The sequence below is a fragment of the Periplaneta americana genome, chromosome 12 (assembly GCF_040183065.1).
Source record: "Periplaneta americana isolate PAMFEO1 chromosome 12, P.americana_PAMFEO1_priV1, whole genome shotgun sequence".
Lineage (NCBI taxonomy): Eukaryota > Metazoa > Arthropoda > Insecta > Blattodea > Blattidae > Periplaneta > Periplaneta americana.
In genome coordinates, this window is record NC_091128.1 from 13,112,546 (window position 1) to 13,135,189 (window position 22,644).

Sequence of the window (22,644 nt, forward strand, 5' to 3'; positions counted from 1 at the left end):
GACTGAACACGTCACTGGTCACCAGTTAGAAGTAGCTAATGATTTAGATCTCAAAATAAAGATTCGTGTTCGGTACAATATGGGCTGTATTATGCCTTTTGATCATAATGTTCGCATTCATTCCAGCTTTGTCCCGATATAAATACCCCTTGCAAAGAACAATTATATTCATTAATTTTGTAAAATGACCACGACATGATGATTTGAAGAACTCAGACAAGCTGGGACTTGCAGTAACAATAAACTTCTACATTAAAACTGAGACGACATTATCCTTGGAATGTGGCATGCATTGGCTGCCATCATCTTTAATAAATGACTCTGTGAATGCCGAGTGTTACAGCTTGACCAAGTTAAGTCTGCGAGCCGAGAGGGGAAGTTGGAGGCAGTTCTGTAGTGAAAGGCGGCGGTAACGAGAGGAGACCAGTACAGTCTCATATGACAGCAAAGTTTTCCTACTGCGCTTCAATTCATAGAGTGGTAACAATTTAAGACGCTTTGATATTGACTGTACTTGTACTTCTGCTTGACAGTGAGGTTTGGCGTTCTGATTGGCAAGCGTGGGCGTAGGAGAGAAAGTTGCATGAGGGAGGGAGGCTGGGAGACAGCGTAACTGTTGTCTTTATCTGAAGACAAGGACAAAAAATCCGTGCGCTCCGTAGTGTATTTTAAACGATGTGCACACATTGAAATCTGAGCATCAAGTGACCTATGTGGCAACTGTGTTTTGCCTCTACATTCCATCCCGATATCCCCACTCGCAGACTTGACTTGGACAAGCTGTACAACATTCACAATCATTCAGAATCATCCGAACACAAAAATAACACTATGATGAAATTGCTTTTATCTAAGGATTTTTCTGGAGCTGTCACATTGCGGATATATGTGTTTACTCTCACTGAATACCCTACTCTCTTGGACTACAGCGGATCGAGAAAGAATGAGATGGATTTATTCAATCTGAGATTTTCTCGAAATGTTGTAACTAGGCTAGATCATGATGAGTAGAACATTACATTTAGACAGAATTGGCTAATAGTTCCATCTGAGCAGATCATGCATGTAGCGTATTTGTATTTCCTACGAGGTGGAATGATTATAGGTTTAAATGAGGGAGAAAGAAAGTGTGAATTGTTCAGAAGAGTAATTTTTCCCATTGCTATCATTGAAAAGTTAAGCAGATTTAGCTGTTTGTAACGACCCCAACCTGATAGGAATATCTTCTCACCACAATGTTTTGTTCACATGAAGATGAAGGTAAAGCCAATGTTCCAAACAGTGTGATTTTCTTTTCCATTGCCAGCAATGGAAAAAATCTAATCTACAACTTTTCTTTGAAATTATTTTATTTGAAGGATGGAGACATACTAGTTTTACGTAATATGGTACTGCTTTATGTTGCATTTATGATCTTTTAGTCTTACCAAGAATGGTATATTTTTCTCTATTAGGCGTATTTACACCCTACAACATTCACACGAAATATTGTAAATGCAATCACTGATGTAATTTCCATTACCTTCAGTTTGATTTTTGTCGCTAGATAGAATTTTAAGAAATATGTTACTTGATTGGAAAGAGTTCTAATATATACCTATATATTTTTTCTCCCATATTTTCATAAATTTATCTTCGGTATCGGTATCGTTGATGTATATTACGAAGTCATGCTAAAGTTTATTCATCGTCCTGCTCGACAGGATTTGAATGCAGTAATATCACGTGTAGTCATGGAATAAAGAAGAATAGAAGAAAACTATCAGCGTGGTTACACTAGTGACAGACTACAGTCGCTAATCGAGATTACCGAAACTGCATGTACACTCCAGGTCACGCAGCAACAGCTGAATTACCGAATTGGTTCATACTTTCGAATTTGTTTCCCTCCAGGACAACAGCTGAAGGTCATATTTTCTTTCCATGTTTTTAATTGTTTTTCTTTTTTTGGTGTTACTTCATGCAGCCTGATAAAGGAATTTATTTCTTAAAATTTGTTAGAGATTTTATAACCTATATAATTTATACTATTACTATTTTATATTAGGACTATTGTATAATAAAATATGTTTTTAAAATGAACCTTACCTGAAAAATATCGTCATAATACAGATTAAAATTAAACTTTTACAAATTGTATCACTTAACCCGAAGATTTATTGCAGTGGAAAATCTTTCAGTGGTCTTCTCTTGCCCTCCATATATGAATAATTCGTCCACCATTTATTCATAGATTTCTTTTTACTCTTTTCAAGTTACTTCTAATAGTACTGGTAACCAAATATCACTTTATAGCCGTTCACTTCGTTTTCGTTTCTTAACCATATAATACAATGGAAAGGCAACAAAATTCCACAGCGTAGCTATCACGAATTCCTAAATTGACTTAAAAATATTAAGGTAGTTCGAACCAAAGATTTATTGATTTTATCCATAGCTGCTATCTAAAGTGGCCTTTCTTTCACCATCCTTAGCAAACTTATCCACAGTAGTGAATTAAATTTTTTTAAGTCACGCTCTTCATGACCACCAGCACATTAGCAACAATAAATTCCATACATTCATTCATTTATAACTTATTCACAAACAACACATTGTAAAGAAAAGGCGTAGAATTTAAAATTAAATTTAGATAGGCCTACCAATTATGAAATTTAGATACCAGTAAAATGGTAAACTAATGGATAAAATAATGTATAGCACACGAGAGTAAACAGATTTTATGCACTTGTGGAGATTATTACCCTCGCCTTTGCTCCAAGCACTAAACTTTCCACTCGCACATAAAATCTAATTTTACTCTCTTATAGCCTACTATAAATTACTATTATTTTATTTATTTATTATGTCATAATTCTAAAAGCGCAGTCATGGCACATTAGATGCAGTCCAGAAACCAAAGATTATTAAAATGTAACTTTCGTCCACTGGGCTGTTCTTTGGCAGAATTATTTACTTCTGGGAATAGGATTAAGCTCCTGATCGCGATTGAGTAGAGTACAGTACACACTACAACCATGATCGTGATTGTAGTGACTGTAGTCTGTCACTAATATTACAGTAATTGTAAAGTTTCTCTTAAAAATCCTTAAAATCTGCAACAACTTTTGTGAACGTCCAGCATTACAAAAGAGGGGAAAAAAAGAAAAAGAGATAAATGACATTGCTTTCTATTGATGAAGATGAATTCAATCAGTTCTAATACAATCGATGTAATATGTATATGATCATAGTATTGAACAAGAGTTGCTATGAAGACGATGTTTACCTCCTCCAACATCACTCTCACCTCCTCCAAAGCCCGCACAACACTGCTGCTGACCATGGTAACTATAATTATGGCGATGTTGGTGGTGATGGTGGTGGTAATTCTTCTCTTGTTGTTGCTGCTGCTGCTGTTCACTTTCCATTAAAACAACACGCCTTGCTTTCGAGCAGAGATTTCCATCTGACTGGGATGTGCTCGGTAGCCCTACTGGTAAGCTTGCTTCTGTCACCTCGTCCTCTTCGATTCCTTCCGCAACATTGCTGAGTACCTGAGTCACTTCACTCTCAGCCAAACTACCCCTCTGACTTGAAAGTGGCATTGACACTTCTGTTGTGGTGTCACAGATTGACGTAGTACGAGTTGGGGCAGATGTAGGGCTTGCGGATGTGTTGGTAGCAACTGGTAGGCCTACAGATTCGTTTAAGTCACCAAGTACAGAAGATCTGCGTATTCGCGAAGTAGAAGCAGTGACGTTAGTTGCAGCTATTAAAGCAATAGTACTGGTAGAAGTAGTGATGGTAGTGCTTGAAGTTCTTGTGGTAATAGGAGTCGTAAGTGTTCTAGAACGGGGTGTCTTCAGACTGACTAGATCTTTACTTTCGTGCTCGCTAATGGCTGAGAAACCACAAGTCATAAACACTGCGCCCATAGAGTTGGAGCGGGATTCTGCACAAAAAGAACATAATAAGAACATAATAAACACTATAAAAATATCATTACTAGAGTCTGGATGTTCAGGCATTTATAATACTTAAAACAGACAGATAAAAAGGCAATTAAAATGTGTAAGTTGAAGAGACACTGTAAATTAAAAAAAATGGCACAATGAGCAGACAGAAAGGCAATTAAAAGCATGAAAAGGCACTATAAATTTAGAAAAGAAAAACAACACAATTTATTTCATAAAGTAATTTATAAGTGATATTCATGTAACACACCTTATCATTGTCTGAATATTACCATAAGGTACACATTTATATTTTCTGATGTTAAACTATGCCTTCTATGAGACAAAACAGTCTTTATGACAGAAGAACATCATTCTACATCTACTGTGTAACTGAATCATGTTTGAAGCAAGCTAGTCCAGACAGACTTCCGTCTACCACAACTGTAGTATTACTTTATTATTTCGAAGATTTTTGTTATTTTCTGTAAGCCAGTATTTAGAGACAATAAACTTTGCTCTTTTTACTAATGAGTAATGGAATTCGGGTGGACGGGAGAAGATTTTAAGGTTATTGGTAAGGTTTCCATGTCAGTGACACAAAAATTCAGAATATTTTCACACGACAAGTCTGCATTGTCATATTTCCCAATGAATATACCGTACTAATAGGCTAATTAATGACAATATTTGGGAATGTCGTATTAATAGCACAACAAAATAACATTAAAAGGATTAATTATCTAGTTACACGTTGTTTACATTAATGTTTCGTGTACCAGTCACACTTATTACTGAAACTGACTCAGTTTTGTTTTTGTTTACCTGGACATAAATCAGTGTAGAAAGGATTTTTTCCTTAACCCTCAGTACTCGGCAGCATACATTTGTACTCTGCTGTTGTTTATTGTGTTATCGTATCTCCACTTTCAGTTCTGATAGCGTGAAATTTTCAGTACCTTCCTGTTACAGTTTAGCTCTGATGTCTGGAGTGTTTGGATGTAATTATGATTTTCTTCTGTGTAGCAATATATATGCTTTTAGAGTGAATTACAAATGTAATCCATGAGAGTGCTAATGCTAGTGTTTTTAACAGGAGAGAATACAAGAGCATATTTTCGATTTCCTTATTTGTAATTTGATTTATTCCTATAAACCATTCATAAGATATTTTTAGACGTATTTTCTATTGTTGCAGTGGTTATTTTATCTTGCTATATAAATTATCATGTAAAGATATTTGATAATACAGAACGATGCCTTCTTATCATATGAAACAGACATGTACTTGAACCCAATAGTGACTTAAATTTTAGGAGTAGGAGATAATAATTCTAGAGTGTAGTTTATAATAACTAATAATTAAATCTATATTATAATAATGATAATAATAATAATAATAATAATAATAATAATAATAATAATAATAATAGAGTTTTTAATTAAATTCTTTGGATCATAATACCACTCATATTATATTGACATCACTGATTTAAATATTAAATTTGAACTAGAGATACACTGTTATCACGAACAGTATAATAGAATCAGTAAAGTAATAATAATACTACTTAGGCCCTACATTATATTATTAAAAAAGGTAAAGGTATCCCCGTAACATGCCATGAAGGCACTTGGGGGGCATGGAGGTAGAGCCCCATGCTTTCCATGACCTCGGCACTAGAATGAGGTGGTGTGGTCGGCACCACGCTCTGACCGCCTTTTACCCCCGGGAAAGACCCGGTACTCAATTTTATAGAAGGCTGAGTGAACCTTGGGGCCGTTCTATTATTATTATTATTATTATTATTATTATTATTATTATTATTATTAAAAGATATGGATTACAAATGTAATCTGCGCAAGTACAAATTATGGCTCGAGTTCTGAAGGGTTAATGAATAGCCAATAGACTGATGATAGGTTTAGTTTAATGTCACCTCTGTAAAATCAATTTTAATGTTACAACATTATTTTAAAGACATGAGATGTGTTGTATTTTATGATTACCTCATAAATTAAGATGTTACATTTTATAATTATAATAATATTGTTCAAAGATGAATGAACAGGACTTCCTAGGTGTAGCTAGCTAGGTGTAGGTCAAATCTAAGGATTGCGTTATTAAAGAGACTGTAGCAAAACTAGTCAGCAAAAGTTCCATCTTAAAATGATATCAAAGAAGGAATGAAGTTTTAAATTTGTAAAACCTGTATGAATTTTGAGCAATGTTAAAAATTTCAGAACATTTGAAAGAAATAAAAAATTCAGGCGGGACATCTTTCTTAAAGCTAAAATTCAGGACAATCTCGCTTTTTCAGGATGTATGCCAACCACTAAGTAATTACTAGACATCGGATTTTAGGCACTAAAAATTGCAGCTTTAGGCGCCTAAAATAAGCTCAAAATTTGTAAAATTAGGCTCTATTTTAATGGAAATAGGCATTTTAGGCACATCAAGGTATCATACTTATTTCTTTCACTGAAATTTTTAGTTATACACTAAAATACGCACAAAAAAGTATGTTTAAACATTAAAAAAGAATACTATATTATATTTATAAACAGAGCTGCACAAATTTAATATATTGAAACTAATGAAATAATGATTATTGATATCAAGATTACTCATTTTAAGTTATTGAAATTCAGTTCCATGCTCAGACTTTATTATAATTATCTGCACAGTACACCACCAGAATTTTTTCTAAATTCTCCACAGTTAACATTTGCCTTTTGTCACTGAGAATCATTTTGAAAGCAGAAAAACTTCTTTCAACCGAAACTGATGTGAGAGGCGCAAATTTTAAATTAGGTACAATAGAAACATCAATACTTACTTACATTTACACTTTCCCCCGATATCACTCTTCATACTTTTTCCAACAATGAAAATCCTACATTCTTATTTAATACGTTGTCCCACTTATTTTTAACTTTTTTCCCAGTTTCGCCCAAAGCAGAATGTATGTTCACTTGAGCTTCCTTTACTATTGCTATTTGGCTACAAAGAGATTGTTTTTCACGTTCTAATTGTTCAATGCTTGCAGGTATGAAAGAAAAGTTTGATGTTATGTAGGCAATATCGTTTTTCACTCGTGAGTCATTCAGACAATCTTTCACTGCTTTCATACACGCTGCACTATCAGTTTCAGGTAATTTATCAATAACTGTGACCACTTCTTTAAAATACTTAGAATAATACACCACTGACTGAATCCAGGTTCCCCATCGTGTAACAACCGGCTAAGGTGGGAGTGGGATATCTGGAAAGTTCTCTCTGAATATTGAAATCCTGGATGGGGCTTTACAAAAACATTTTTTTTGTGTTAGAAATAAACGAATTGACAAGAGGAAATTCATTCCGGATTGTTTCAGAAACCCTGTGAAGGCCATGTGCTAGACAGGTTACATGCGTGAGGTTAGGATAAAATGTTTTAAGAAGTGGAGCTGCAGCAACCATGTATGAGGCAGCATCAGTACAAAACAACAGAACTTTAGAATCGTCTATATTACCTGAGTATAAAGACTGTAGGCCTTTATTTACAAAATAAGCAATGGCTTGGCTATTCACTTTCGAAAGTTCCTTAACACATACGAGGTGTGGAATCGAAGGTCCATCAGGACTAAGTTTTCCTACTACCATATTTGCTATATACCTATTCATAGGCTCTGAGGTTTCATCCACAGAGACCCATATGTAAGAATCACCTATATCCTCCCGAATGGAAGCTAAAGTTTCATTGTATATTCTGTCTAAGTAATTTTTTCTTAGGGTCGACTCAGATGGGATATTTTGTTTGCAGTATTTTTGTAAAAACTGTCTTAAAACCGGATTTTCAATTGCATTCCAGGGAATGTTAGCAGCAACAAACGCTCTGGTTAAATCAGCATAGAAATTGCTGCTGAGATTGGATGAAGTAGGCTGTGTTAGTAAAGTTTGTTGCAGTTGATTCTTCTGCTGAGCTTTAGCCTTATGAGCCGCTCCTTGCACATGCTGCTTTAGGTGGCACTTCTTTTCTTGCGAAATTTAAAAATGTAAAGTAAACTGAATTAAAATAAAATCCTAATTGTTGTATTGCCGTATTTCTATCACAAAGTTAGTAGGTTCGAACAATCAAAATTTTAATGACCTGCAAATACTTTAACTATCGGAATTTAAAAGGTTAAAGTGTAGTGGTCTTAAAAAGAATTATACCTCAGAATAGCTCAGTCAATGTATAAATATTATAGGCCTACTCATTAAAATTAATAGAATTTATATATTTCAACTATTGTTACATACCTGTTTGCTACAAATCTTGCAGAATATTATTTTTCCATCATAAGTGAATTCTGAATATTCTGTTAGCCATTGCCGGATCAATGTAGATTTTGCACTTATATTTTTCGGCATTATCGCGTTAAACTTCACAGGAAAACGTCCTACCGCTCAAAACTTCTCAACACAAATAAGGTGAGGGAAAGAGCAACTGTTAACGAGCATTCAAATGAACCGTTGTTATTGAGATTCAATTGGACAAAAATACAAAGTTCCACTTATTGTTGCATTTCCTGGTAGTGTTAACACTAGGAGGGCCATTCTTTTAAATATTTTGTAACGGTTTACCCTACTAATTCGCAGTTTTACGACTTTTCATAAATATTTCAAAAACACTCTTTCTCCAAAAATTGTGATTTTATGACACTCTGAAGGGCAGTACAGCTAATCGGTTTCAGACCGAAAACAGTCATTTTTATAGTATAGTATATCTCTGAATCGGTAGCAGCACATGTTGTGATTGTTGCCTGCTTCAAAACTAAGGTTGGTTCTTTGTCGGCATTTATGCCTCCAAACATGTTAAATTCGGTGAAATCTATTGCGAGTGTCGTGAGATTCAAAACATTTTGTTTCCTTTATCAATGGTTTCATGGCCGGTGTGAAGCAAAATTTCCACTTTTTAAATGCCTTAAATTTCGCAGTGAATGCATGTATAAATTATAAAAAGTAAGAGTAAAATGCGAAACTTTACAGTGAGTTAGGCATTTTTAGGCGAATACTAACAAATTAGGCTCTAATAACCGTTTTAGGGCATTTTAGGGCACTATAAAACTCTTTGAATACCTTTCAATTTCCATGAAACACAAATATTAATAATTATTTTTACTTTTCTCCTAAAGAAACAAAATAGGCATTTGCCCTAGAATCCGATGTCTGGTAATTACATAATGAAATAAGTTCTATAAAAGGTTGTAACAACTGTTGGATAGTCAACATTAAACTCACACATGAGAAGAATAAATATATCAAAATAGTAACTAAGGATTTACGATGAAGAAAATTAAAATGTTTGTTGTTAAAATAGGGACCGATTGCGGGCTTATGTGAGAGTGGCAAATAGAGTCGGGCAGACTGCCTCTTATTATTGCCCATTCTCACTTGTGTAATCTCCACAGTCTCGCTCAGTGCACTCATACCTAACGTAGCCAAATGCCTCATTGATAGTGAACACGAGATTTTCTTAGTTCCGATATTACCGATACTACTCACTCTCGACAGTATTCGAAGTCTAGATGGGATTGTAGTAATGATACGGAAGCAATACCGCTCGAGCCATACAGTTCTATAGGAAGCATTGGCTTATACATTTCCCAGTCCTTTAAATATATATCATGTCGTAGCTCCTATAATACTTAATCGCGCTGTAATTTTTTGGATTGATAGCTCAATGTCTAAGGAAAGCATAGAAAAAAAAAATTGAACTGAAAATCTTTTTTGGAAAGTGAGAAAAAAATATTAACTTCGATGGAGATTGATCTGTTCAGATTAGACATTTACACCTTCACCTCTGGTAAGTGGCAAACTTTTTTGTTTTTCACGTTAGATGGGGGGTCAAAGCGAGAGAAATGTTGAGAAAAAATGGAAATTACTTTTAAGAGTGATGGCCACTCAAAATCTTTACTGGTTTTCGAATAACGGCGAGTTAACCAAAGGAGCTGTTGGCGAAGGACTCTTGACTCAAACGTTTGTTCCGTAAAATTTGTACGGAACCCTTCAACGCATGAAAACCCATTATTGTATTTTAATATAGGTAGTTGAAAATGAGACTATACTGTATAGTCCAAGATGGTTTACACTTTACAGTAATTAGGCTATCTTTTATTAACTATTCTGAATGCTCACATTTAAATACTGTACATTTATTTAACATTATTTACATTCTCGTTCTCGTTTCCGTTCCCGGTTTATTGTGAACCAGCCTATACTATAGAAAACTACACTTTCTATTGGTGTGCAATTTATAAATTATTGTTATAGAACAATCCTTATTGTATTGCAGCCATGTTACAATATAAAATGATATAGGCCTATATATACAGTAATTATCCTATAACTGTACTTATAAGACATATGTGAAACCAATCATGCTATATTGTTGTGGTGCCCTTATAACTGCATCTGATCAATCAGTAAGCTAGACTGTGTCCAAAATCAAGCCATGAGACTGATTACTGGTGCTGTAAAATCAACACCAATAAACTCACTATTGCTCCATACCAATAACATGGACATCAAATCAGAAATAAGACAATCAGCGTTAAAACTTCATGAAAAACTCACTGGTTTCTCTGATATTGAATACTCCCCTTGCTCCTCACACACCAACCGCAGATTAAAAACCCAAGAGGGTTTCCTGCAAAAAGTAATCACTGAAAGGCATAATCTGGATCTATCCTGGAAACCCGAGCAATTGATACTACCAACCAACCCACTTGCGTTATATCATATTAACTATGCTCTAGATCTTATTGCAATAGAAAATAAACAGGAAGAATGTCGTGAAGTACTCCGTCTTTCTGCCTTAGAAACATTACATATCCGCTACCCACAAGACAAATGGCTGCATGTATACACTGACGGCTCCCAAATAGAAAACCACGGGCCCACTGGAGCCGGAATTCATTGCCAACTGTTCTCTACCTATCTCACTCTAGGCAACAACCATGCACCTTTTGATGGAGAAGTAAGAGCCATATGTACTGCTGTGAAACAACTGTTGTTCAGGTCCTTCCCATTTCCAAACATTGTCCTCCTCAGTGACTCAAAAGCAGCAATATCTGCAATTGGAAACTACTTACTACAACCAGCTAATGATGACATTCAACAATGCAGAGAAGACATCAAGAAACTAAATAAAATTATACATCCACAATGTATACCTTCTCACTGTGGTATTGCCGGGAATGAAGCGGCAAACTTTCTAGCAAAGAAAGGAACAACTATCCCCCTTTCATATTCTAAAATGCTGCCATTCCATAGAGCATCTACAAATATAAGAAGTCGAGTGAGACAATCTTTCCATAAGAGTTTGGAGGAACAACTTAAAGATAAACACTGGAAGGGTGCACTGAACTCCACTCTCCCCGAATGGCCCACAAGAGAAGCTGTTGCGACGTCCCACACCGCAGTAGGTCATGACTGTCTGGCTAATCACCTCCACCGCCTGGGTGCATTATCCAGCCCCCACTGCATGCTCTGTGGATGTTCCGACACCATGGACTCAAACCACATTAAGACTTGTCCAGCTCTTTCATCTGTCAGCTTTGTGGAAGGTACTGGGAGGCCAGAGACAGAATGCAGCAGTGCTGACATCCACTCCTTCATAGTTTCCTTGGACATTGTTCACTTTATTTCGTTTTCTTTCCTTTTAGTTTTTATCGCCATTGTACGGCTAATGACTCTAGTCAAGTGCCACTGCATTGAATAAAAAAAAATAAAATAATTATCCTATATGTTATAGGAACGAGAATAACAAATTAAGAATTAATAAGATTTCTAATACGTTGTACCTAATGATACTTACAAGACAATAATAATAAATAATAACTATAATAATAATCCTGATAGTCATAACCTTGATCATCCTAATGTTTACGATAATGATAATGATAACAATGATACTCATAATAATAATAATAATGATATAATGATCATAATACTATAATAATAATAATAATAATAATAATAATAATAATAATAATAATAATAATAATCCTTCGCTGTAGAGTAACAGTTAGTACACCTGACTGTGAAACGATTGGGTCCCAGTTGGAATCTTGGTTGGGACAAGTTAAGACTGGTCCACAATAAACTGGGAACGGAAACACGACAACGTTAACGGAAATATTGTTAAAATAAATGCATTTAAATGTGAGCATTCACAATTAACTTTCATGTTCCTGTTCGCACGCTCCGGCAATCTTCTCGTTAATTGTGAATGCTCACATTTAAATGCATTTATTTTAACATTATTTCTCGTTGTCGTTTCCGTTCCCGGTTTATTGTGAACCAACCTTTACCTGGCTGAGGTTTCTCGCCTCAACTCATTGAGAGCAAATACTGCATAAATTTCGGTGCTGGACTGTGGACTCATTTCGCTGGCATTATCATCATCTCATTCAGACGCTAGATAACTACAGCAGTTGATAAAGCGTCGTAAGGTAACTAATTAAATAATAATAATAATAATAATAATAACAATAATAACAATAATAATAACAATAACCATCTTTTATTCTCTGTTATTATGATAAAGCAAATATAAATGACACTCGGGAGGAAATGCAGATTAAATATGGGAAATGCGTTTTATTATTCGGTTGAGAAGCTTTTGTCATCCAGCCTGCTCTCAAAAAACCTGAAAGTTAGAATTTATAAAACAGTTATATTACCGGTTGTTCTGTATGGTTGTGAAACTTGGACTCTCACTTTGAGAGAGGAACAGAGGTTAAGGGTGTTCGAGAATAAGGTTCTTAGGAAGATATTTGTGGCTAAGATGAATGGAGAATGGAGGAAGTTGTACAACGTAGAACTGCACACATTGTACTCCTCACCTGACATAGGCTAATTAGGAATATTAAATTCAGAGGTTTGAGATGGGCAGAGCATCTAGCACGTATGGGCGAATCCAGAAATGCATATAGAGTGTTAGTTGGATGGCCGGAGGGAAAAGATGTTTGGAGAGGCAGAGACATAGATGGGAAGATAATATAAAAATGGATATGATGGTAGAGATTGGATTAATCTTGCTCAGGATAGGAACCAATGGCGGGCTTATGTGAGAGCGGCAATGAACCTCCGGGTTCCTTAAAACGCATTTGTAAGTAATTATGATCAATTTGTGAAAGGATCTACTCTATTTCGTAATTCTGTCCTTACTCTTGCAAAAGTGTTCCCATTTCGCATTCAGTATTTTATCAGTTGGGAAACAAAAATATCTTTTGTCAGAGTCTTTGGTCCTTTATAATAATATAAATAAGTATTAATTATTTTATTTCGTCCTTACACAGCGCAATAATTACCCATGCTGATGAAGATGCCGTTGCATAACAACGAAACATCCAGATGTGAACGCGCTATATAATAATACAGTCGTGTGATAGCCATTACTATAGCGTATCCAAAACACTATCGAATGATTAAATATGGAATGTCAACGAAATGGTGATAGCGAGAAAGAATATCATAGGTCCAACCATAACTTGTTATTTTTTTAGACTAGCTTAGGATTAGGTAACGACTGAAAGTGCTGCATTATTTTGCTTCTCCGGAAAGGCAATAAATAGTTCATTAAAATAGTGTGACTTCTGTACGAATGTCGACAATCATAATGTGCTGTATTATTGCATACCACACTGCTGTGCCTTCTTAAATTACTTTATGAACATTAATATTCCAGAAAGAGTCACGAATTGCAGTGATGAGCAGCAATTAAGCCGGCAGTCAGTGTACGCATTTCATAACGATAAGTCGGCCGTGCGAAAACAGGCTGAGTCCCGGTATTACTCGTTCCCGAGACTGGTAATCTCGAGAATACGATTCTCAGAACTGGCGTTATCGGCCAGCTAGTTTCGCCTAGGGGAACGAGCGGGAGTAAGAGGCTGTTTGCCAAGCTCCAGCGGCAATGAACCTCCGGGCTCCTTACAAGAAATAAGTAAGAGCAAAAACAGGCAAATTAGGCAAAATAACAATAATCAGCCCTATCACTCGTAAATGCCACGAATCACGTTTAAAGCTATGTTTAACATTATATGTCGACCCAGTAATTAAAGGCATTTTTCCAAAAATCTAGGCTCTAATATGAGTAATTACACATATACTGTAATTTAGGGGAGAAAGGAACTGGCTTAGCTGCTTCATGAGTGATGGCCTTATTGGTGTTACTTATGAGGTTCAAACCTGTTTTCGGACAGTTGACTAAATAACAACTGTAATTTTGTAAGTTACAAAATATTACGGGTAATGTGATTGCTTTACAGCAAGAGGAAGAAACCTGTATCTCAACATATTGATTGGTAGTTAATTTCCTGATTTACAATATGTATATAAAACTGCTAGGTCCTGGTGGAGATGTAACCCCTAACTATATAGTGAAAATCTATCAGGTACGATGAGTGCTTTGATGACACTAGGAACCTAGATGTTGATAAAGCGTCGTAAAATAACCCAATAAAATAAAAAAATAAATAACACTAGGGAACAACTGTTCTGCCTTAAAAAAAGAAACTTGGTTATTGGTATGGAAACTGATGCCCTGAGTTCGAAAATAATTTCGTTTTTTATGTATCACGTCTAGTTTTGTCGCAATTTCATTTTTTCGATATGTATCACCACGCAGTATTCATTATACGCCCCTCGCTGATGGCACTAAATATCCACAACTAAATATTTTTATTCCAATATTTATCTCATAATGATGTTTCATCATCCATGCTCTATCATCCCATCCCCTTTCTCATTTTCCCGGAAAGTTGTTTACAGAAAACCCTAACAATTATACAGTTCTTAATTCTTGTCGGAAAGTTGTTTACAGAAAACCCTAACAATTATACAGTTCTTAAATCTTGTCAGTTGAGCAGTTGGCTTACTTCTGTGAACACGTGTGAATTTTGTTACAGTGGTGTCCCTAGAATCGTAGTGCAAAAGCGTGATTTTAAAAACTGAATATGCCTAGTACATCAGGATTGCATAGGAGACAGTGTGTACAAAATCCTCAGAAGTTTTGCTATATTTGTGGATGTTATAGCCTATGTTGGAAAAGTACGTAAAATAGATTCGTTTGTAAAGAAGTTATATTTTGCGTACTTCAAAGTAAAAGTTGTTGACATGGTTAAATCATTTGCACCTCATAGTGCGTGTAACAGTTGTGTAGAAGGATTGCGTTACTGGTATGCAGGAAAACGGAAGGCAATACCATTTGCTACACCAATGGTATGGCGTGAGCAGAGGAATCACTATAATGACTGTTATTTTTGTATGTGTAATGTTACTAGTTACAACAAGGAAAACAAGAAATCAATTAAGTATCCAAATCTTCAATCAGCTTTGAGGTCTGTTCCTCATGGACCCGACTTACCTGTACCTACACCACCAACAAACTTGGGTGACAGTGAATATGAAAGCAGTTTTCCGAATGCAGATACTGAAATGTCTTCTGATCCAGATGAATTTGACAATTCACCGAAAAAAATTAACCAACCCAAGCTGAATGATTTGATAAGGGAATTAGGACTCACCAAAAAGAAAAGTGAATTACTAGGCTCTAGACTGCATTAGAAGAACATGTTGGTACCTGGGCTTACATTTTCGTGGTACAGGAATCATGAAAAACTTTTCCGGAAATACTATACAGAGGAAGATAGACTGCTATATTGTACTTACTTAAGGAACCCGGAGGTTCATTGCCGCCTTCACATAAGCCCGCCATTGGTCCCTGTCCTAAGCAAGATTAATCCAGTCTCTATCATCATATCCCACTTCCCTCAAATCCATTTTAATATTATCTTCCCATCTACGTCTCGGCCTCCCCAAAGGTCTTTTTCCCTCCGGCCTCCTAACTAAAACTCTATATGCATTTCTGGATTCGCCCATACGTGCTACATGCCCTGCCCATCTCAAACGTCTGGATTTAATGTTCCTAATTATGTCAGGTGAAGAATACAATGCGTGCAGTTCTGTGTTATGTAACTTCCTCCATTCTCCTGTAACTTCATCCCTCTTAGCCCCAAATATTTTGCTAAGCACCTTATTCTCAAACACCCTTAACCTATGTGTCCCTCTCTCAGAGTGAGAGTCCAAGTTTCACAACCATATAGAACAACCTGTAATATAACTGTTTTATAGATTCTAACTTTCAGATTTTTTGACAACAGACTGGATGATAAAAGCTTCTCAACCGAATAACAGGCATTTCCCATATTTATTCTGTGTTTAATTTCCTCCCGAGTATAATTTAAAGGTACCGTATATTGTACAGATGTGAAAGATCTACTGAAACAGTTGGGAGAGGAGGTATATGAGCCCAAAAGTTGGAGGAGGCTTTTATTGATTCTTCGAAAAGAAACCTTAAAGCAGTATTGCTTCATAACAGTAATAAATTAGCATCCATACCACTTGCACATTGTACAGTCCTATCGGAATCATATGAAACATTAAGGTTGGTTCTTGAAAAAAATAAATATCATGAACTTGAGTGTCAAATATGCAGTGACCTGAAGTTTGTTGGTTTACTATTGGGACAACAGGTACGATGCACAAAATTTCCATGCTTTCTGTGCGAGTGGGACAGCAGGGCCAGGGACAAACATTGGAATATTGTATACTGGCCTGAAGGAAAGCAACTAATGCCAGGAGACAAAAATATTAACAATGTTAAGTCTTGTTGCTCGTAAGAAAATTATACTCCCTCTGATACATACAAAACTGGGAGTTATGAAGCAGTTTGTCAAGGCATGAGACAAAAATCTTCCTTGCTTCCAGTACTTATGTATGAAGTTTACTTTTTTTTATCACGCGCTAAAATGAGGGAGGGAATATTTGCTGGGCCACAAATTCGAAAGCTGACGATGGACCACAATTTCACCAGTACAATGAACGAAACAGAAGAAAGTGCATGGAACGTATTCAAAGAAGTTGTGAAGAAATTTCTTTGTAACGTGATGGATCCATGGTACAAAGAAATTGTAGGAAACATGTTGGATATTTCAAAGTGCTCGGTTATAACATGAACCTAAAGCTTCACTTGCTAATGGCTCATATAGATTACTTTCCTGCGAATTAGGAGCCCTCAGTGAAGAGCAAGGTGGTTCCACAGGATCTAAAAGAGGTAGAGCGATGCTACCAGAGACACTGGGATGTAAATATGATGGCTGATTACTGTTAGAGTATTGCACGTAATGATTCTTCCAGAGAATACTCGAGGACTTCACACACAGTACGAAAGAGAAACCGAGGATGTCTAACATACATTCCGAAGATAAGCTTTCTGCTCTTATAATTTCGTTTAGTAAGATGTTTTTCTTGTATATAGGCCTAATGTTTCTGTGAATTCTTAACTGTTTCTTTTATTGTTATACAACTTAGAAAAAAATAGATGGATGTGTTAACGAATCAGATACACAAAATAATTATATGATTTCAATGAACATGCCGTAACTTATGTTATTTTGTGGCAAAATACCGTTTTGCTAAATTGCCAAAAAAAACCTGATGTGATACGGCAAAACAAAATAATTTTTTGAATTCAGCACATCAAAATTAGTAAAAGTTCCATATTTATATTTATACCGCAGAAACAAAAGTTTCCATTTGTTCCCTAGTGTAATCATTACAGTATTTGTAACTTTATATTTTAATGTCTCTCATCTCATCCAACAATGGATATTAACTTACTATGCTCACCAGCATATCGTGAGATTGTAAAAGTATCCAGTGGTAATGGAGCAGGAAACATACCAGTAGACCTATTTAGAAAATCTGAAAAAATTTTAATTTAAAGTATCCAAAAGATAAACTATATTATTTGGAGATCACATAAATGTGTGTGAATTAATGCAATAAGCTTTGGGGAATCAAAGTTACTGCGTTCTGTACTGTTGGAGTTAGCTCGATTTACGATTTTGTTTTTATTAGATAATGGAATTTTCTTAAAAATTGTAAGCGATTAAAGTATAATCTCTTTGCATTGCTATTTATTTGAATTTGATATTCAAACTCTATTTCATTACAGAATTTTGAATCTATTATTCAAACCGTAATTTGAGCGACTTTATCTTAAAATATAAAAGTGAATGTGGGTATGTATGTATGTATGTATGTATGTATGTATGTATGTATGTATGTATGTATGTATGTATGTATGTATGTATGTATGTATGTATGTATGTATGTATGTATGTATGTATGTATGTATGTATGTATGTATGTATGTATGTATGTATGTATGCATGTGTGTGTATGTATGTATGTATGTATGTATGTATGTATGTATGTATGTATGTATGTATGTATGTATGTATGTATGTATGTCAGTGGCGAAGCTACATTCATGCAACTGGGTATTCTAAAGTTCATTCCTTATACATATATATATTTTTTTTGTAGATAAACTCCAGTCGGGGTGTCGATGATGTGTTCTTTGAAGATGTCATCCCTGAAGAGACTGTTTAACAAACACTTCTCAATAGCCAGTACTCAAATTGCTCAGTATAGAATCTTACATGGAGTTTCCTTAAAAATGTCTTAACTCTCTTCAGTGCACTTATACTTCGTTCACTCGACGCAGTAGATACAGAGAAAGTGAGAATCAGTCTTATGAGCAACACTGTTTCTTGAGAGATTTTTTCTAGGACATTGTTCAAAAAATATTTCAGCAACAAATCTGCAGGCAAATGCTTTGTTTGGTCAGAATAAACGTTTGTGATCCATATTTTTAAACTCACAAACATGCATTGGAATACCGCTCTCACTTCGCTTCACCGCGTCGTTATTTAAAGACGCTGCTGCTAACCAATAGTCATGCTCCTGCGTCGAAATGTGTCATTAGAAAAAGTTCGTTTTCACGTAGTATTCTTTACCAACCGTTAAATATATTTTCAATTTCACATTCGTTTTAGTAGTTAATCTAATTCGAATTCTATACTATAAGTATATTCGTAGTTCCGAAATACCGAACCCACATGTGACTATTTGAATAAAAAACGTAAGTGGATAATGGATGATACATGATAATAATGAACACATCTGCACTTTACGAAAACAGACCGACGAAAAATGAGTACTGCCCTATTATTTCTCACACACTGACAGACTGCAGCGTTGCCAACCGTGGCCGAATTCAGTAAACGTATCTTTTAGCTACGTAGTCCAATGGCAAAATGTAGCCCAATGAGATTCGATCGAATGACTATTTGTGAATACTCAATTTTATGTGTAAACACGTTCTTCTATCAAATTTTATTTTCCCACTCTCTAATAGCCATAAGAAGTTTCTCGCTTCCGCAAAAAAATTACGAAAACATAACAGAAAATTTAAAGTAGGACTGAATTCCGGACACAGCGACCATTATTTATGGCAAGGAAAGCTTTGGTATTTTCAGTTTTCTTTTCCTGTTATGTGAATAGCGCCCATTGTTTAACCATCAATTCTTGAATTCATGAATTCGCCGACACCTGACAGTGTCCTTATTGGGAGTCGCCTATGCAACAAAAATGAACTGGCCCTAAATTAATGAATGACATTTCCAACACACCCGCCTTCCAACATTGTAACTATACGATGAAAGAGTAATGGAACGGAGAAAAATTCTCTCCGGCGCCGGGATTTGAACCCGGGTTTTCAGCTCTACGTGCTGACGCTTTATCCACTAAGCCACACCGGATTCCACCCCGGCGTCGGAAGAATCGTCTCAGTTTTAAGTTCCAACTCCTTGGGTTCCCTCTAGTGGCCGCCCTCTGCACTACGTCATAGATATCTATGAACCTAGGACCGAAGTCCACATATGTGCTGAGGTGCACTCGTAATGAGTGACTAGTTGGCCGGGATCCGACGGAATAAGCGCCGTCTTAAATCACGAAGTGATTTACGCATATCATATATATATTATTATAATGTACCGAAGTACATATGATAATTCCATGCAGATATTCTGCGTTATCATACGATGAATTTTTCTCCGTTCCATTACTCTTTCATCGTATGATAACGCAGAATATCTGCATGGAATTATCATATGTACTTCGGTACATTATAATAATATATTGTAACTATAGCACAGGTCGTGGATTCTGTTTATTACTCTCTGAATGTGTGTGGCTTCATTTTGGTATTTGTAGCTGAATTTCGGGACGTTTGTAGCAGAAGCAGACTCTGAGATTGGTGCTGTTGAGTCTAGGCTCTTCACAGAGCTGTCTAGCATTAGTGACGTATGCAAGCACTCCGCTTGGCACATGCGCATATGCTATCTCTAGCTGCTGCCGTGAGCCTGGTTTGAAGCAGTATCAGCGAGTAGCCACAATGTAGTTACGTGCTGGCGTCAATCCTTCCGTAACTAGACCGAAAACCAGAGATTTCATTTACCTGTACCAATGAAAACAGGAAAATATAAATGCGCTTATTTCTTCAAAATCCAACGGGTAATCTAAGGCTCACAGATTACCCTTCAGCTTCGCCCCTGATGTATGTATGTATGTATGTATGTATGTATGTATGTATGTATGTATGTATGTATGTATGTATGTATGTATGTATGTATGTATGTATGTATGTATGTGTATGTATGTTCTCTATACAAATCTATACACTTTGACTGATATGTGCCAAAGTTTGCACATTTAACCTTCATAACCAGGAGAAAAACATAGGCTACATTAAAATTGTGCAAATGGACGTTAAATTAATTAAAACATAAAACATAGAAATAAATACGATCGAACATTCATGTATAACATTAAAATGCAATCTTCTATAGTCAATTCTTTTTTTTTTTTTTTTTATTGTCTGTTGTATTCAATATCGACTTTCACAAGGCCATGGAAATTATAACACGAAATTAAATAACATTGTTGATACACATCATGAAGGCTAAAACTGGATAATTCATGTAGTCCAGGACCATATTATGAATTTCCCGATACAGTTGTAAATAGTAAGCAGGCTGTGTTTTATCCAACTGAATTCTTCAATTCTTTCAAACCACAAGGATTGCTACCATATTATAATTTAATACTTAATATTGAATTACCGTACTGACAGTAATACTGCGAATTAATATTGACCCACCAAAATTATTCAATGATACTCCCTAATATGTCTTTTGATTTTAAGTAACAGCAATTTCAGTGCGAATAGCATTTCTAATGGCCATATTAAAATTAAGCTCAAGGACAATCACACAAAGTTGCAGACATTAACTTAAAAACCCCGTGTTCTTCACATTCTCAATTATATTTTTATACAAAGAAGTAGGAAAAAAAGGTTTTACACACATTGAAAAGCAATTTAATGATACTTTTGTCATATTGCTAATGTATAGTATGTGAATATACGTAAGGCGACTGAAGATAACACTGCATTATTTCTAAAAAAAAAGTCTCTCAAAATATTGTTATGCATCTCCGAAAATGTGTTACTGCGAAATTCTAACTGTATAATCACATTGTCAATGTAGTATGTTATGGATTGTGGAAATAATCTCTTAATTTCAAAAAAAAAAAAAAAAAAAGACCGGTATACGTCTCTCAGAATATTAGTCTTTATGTTAAAAAATGACTTATTGCGAGTTTATATTGTATCTGTATTATGTGTATAAAATAAGAATTAATATAATATGTTCTGAATTTGTGAGATAATTATAGTTTCTCAAGTCATAAAAAATAGGAGTACAGCGATCAAGGGGTAAAAAAATCTTCCAATATAAATTAAATTATATAGGCCTACGTATATATTGATTCTTTGGTATGACCGATAGAGAGATAAATTTTGGCTCTCGATGACACCCCAATGGGTTCAGACCGGGAACAAGGAAATTCCCTGTTTATCGTCAGCTGTCTCTGAAATTCAAGTGAAAGCACACACAGATATGAAATTACGTGAAATGCACAGCTTCAGATCAATGTACAGATCTTATAATTATTTTATCTCTGCTTCTGTGCAATATCACATTTGCGGGGGAGGAAAGGAAATGGCAGAAAGGTTGTAATGCTTTTTAATACATTGACTCCCATGACTAAGATAAGCCAGTTGAAATTTAACAGTCACAGACCGGCACAGATAAAATGTAAGATAATTTAACAGTCACTGACCGGCAGACATAAAATGTAAGATCTGTAGAACAGTGATACAATGCTAAGTGGGCCTATTGAGGCCGAGGGGTGTGTTTTTGTTTTGCTGAACTTTGAGACAATACTAACTCATTTAAAGTTTGTGTGATTGTAGACTAAGTTATATGTAATATGTGTGTTTGGTTTTACTTTATTTATAGTTTGATTTTTTTATTATTTTATTTGTATTTGTGGTGATGTGGAAGAGAAGGCCTTAACTACGCCAGAATAAATAAATAAGCATATACATACATACATACATACATACATACATACATACATACATACATACATACATACATACATACATACAACATACATACATACATACATACATACATACATACATACATACATACATACATACATACATACAAATTAAAAAACATTTGAAGTAAGGCACGTGATGAAATAGGTTCCCATTCAATCCTAACTTATTGTACTTTGCTTATCGGTCAAAACTTCAACAAAATGAAATTACGTGATGAAATGTTTTCTTTCGTTGCTTGATATGCAGTTGTTTTAAATTGAGTTAATCCTTTCAGACATTTGGCTAAGTGATTTTTGTAA

General features: G+C 35.3%; 1 protein-coding gene across 1 annotated transcript in view; it reads right to left on the reverse strand.

Annotated features, from left to right (window-relative positions):
• Nucleotides 1–2,965: 2,965 nt before the first annotated feature.
• Nucleotides 2,966–22,644, reverse strand: part of Gyc88E (Guanylyl cyclase at 88E) — an 810,833-nt gene continuing 791,154 nt past the window's right edge. The window contains exon 16 of the mRNA XM_069840815.1: nt 2,966–3,934. Within this exon, the coding sequence (XP_069696916.1) occupies nt 3,228–3,934 (707 nt within the window). The 3' untranslated portion in view covers nt 2,966–3,227. The remainder of the gene's footprint in view (nt 3,935–22,644) is intronic.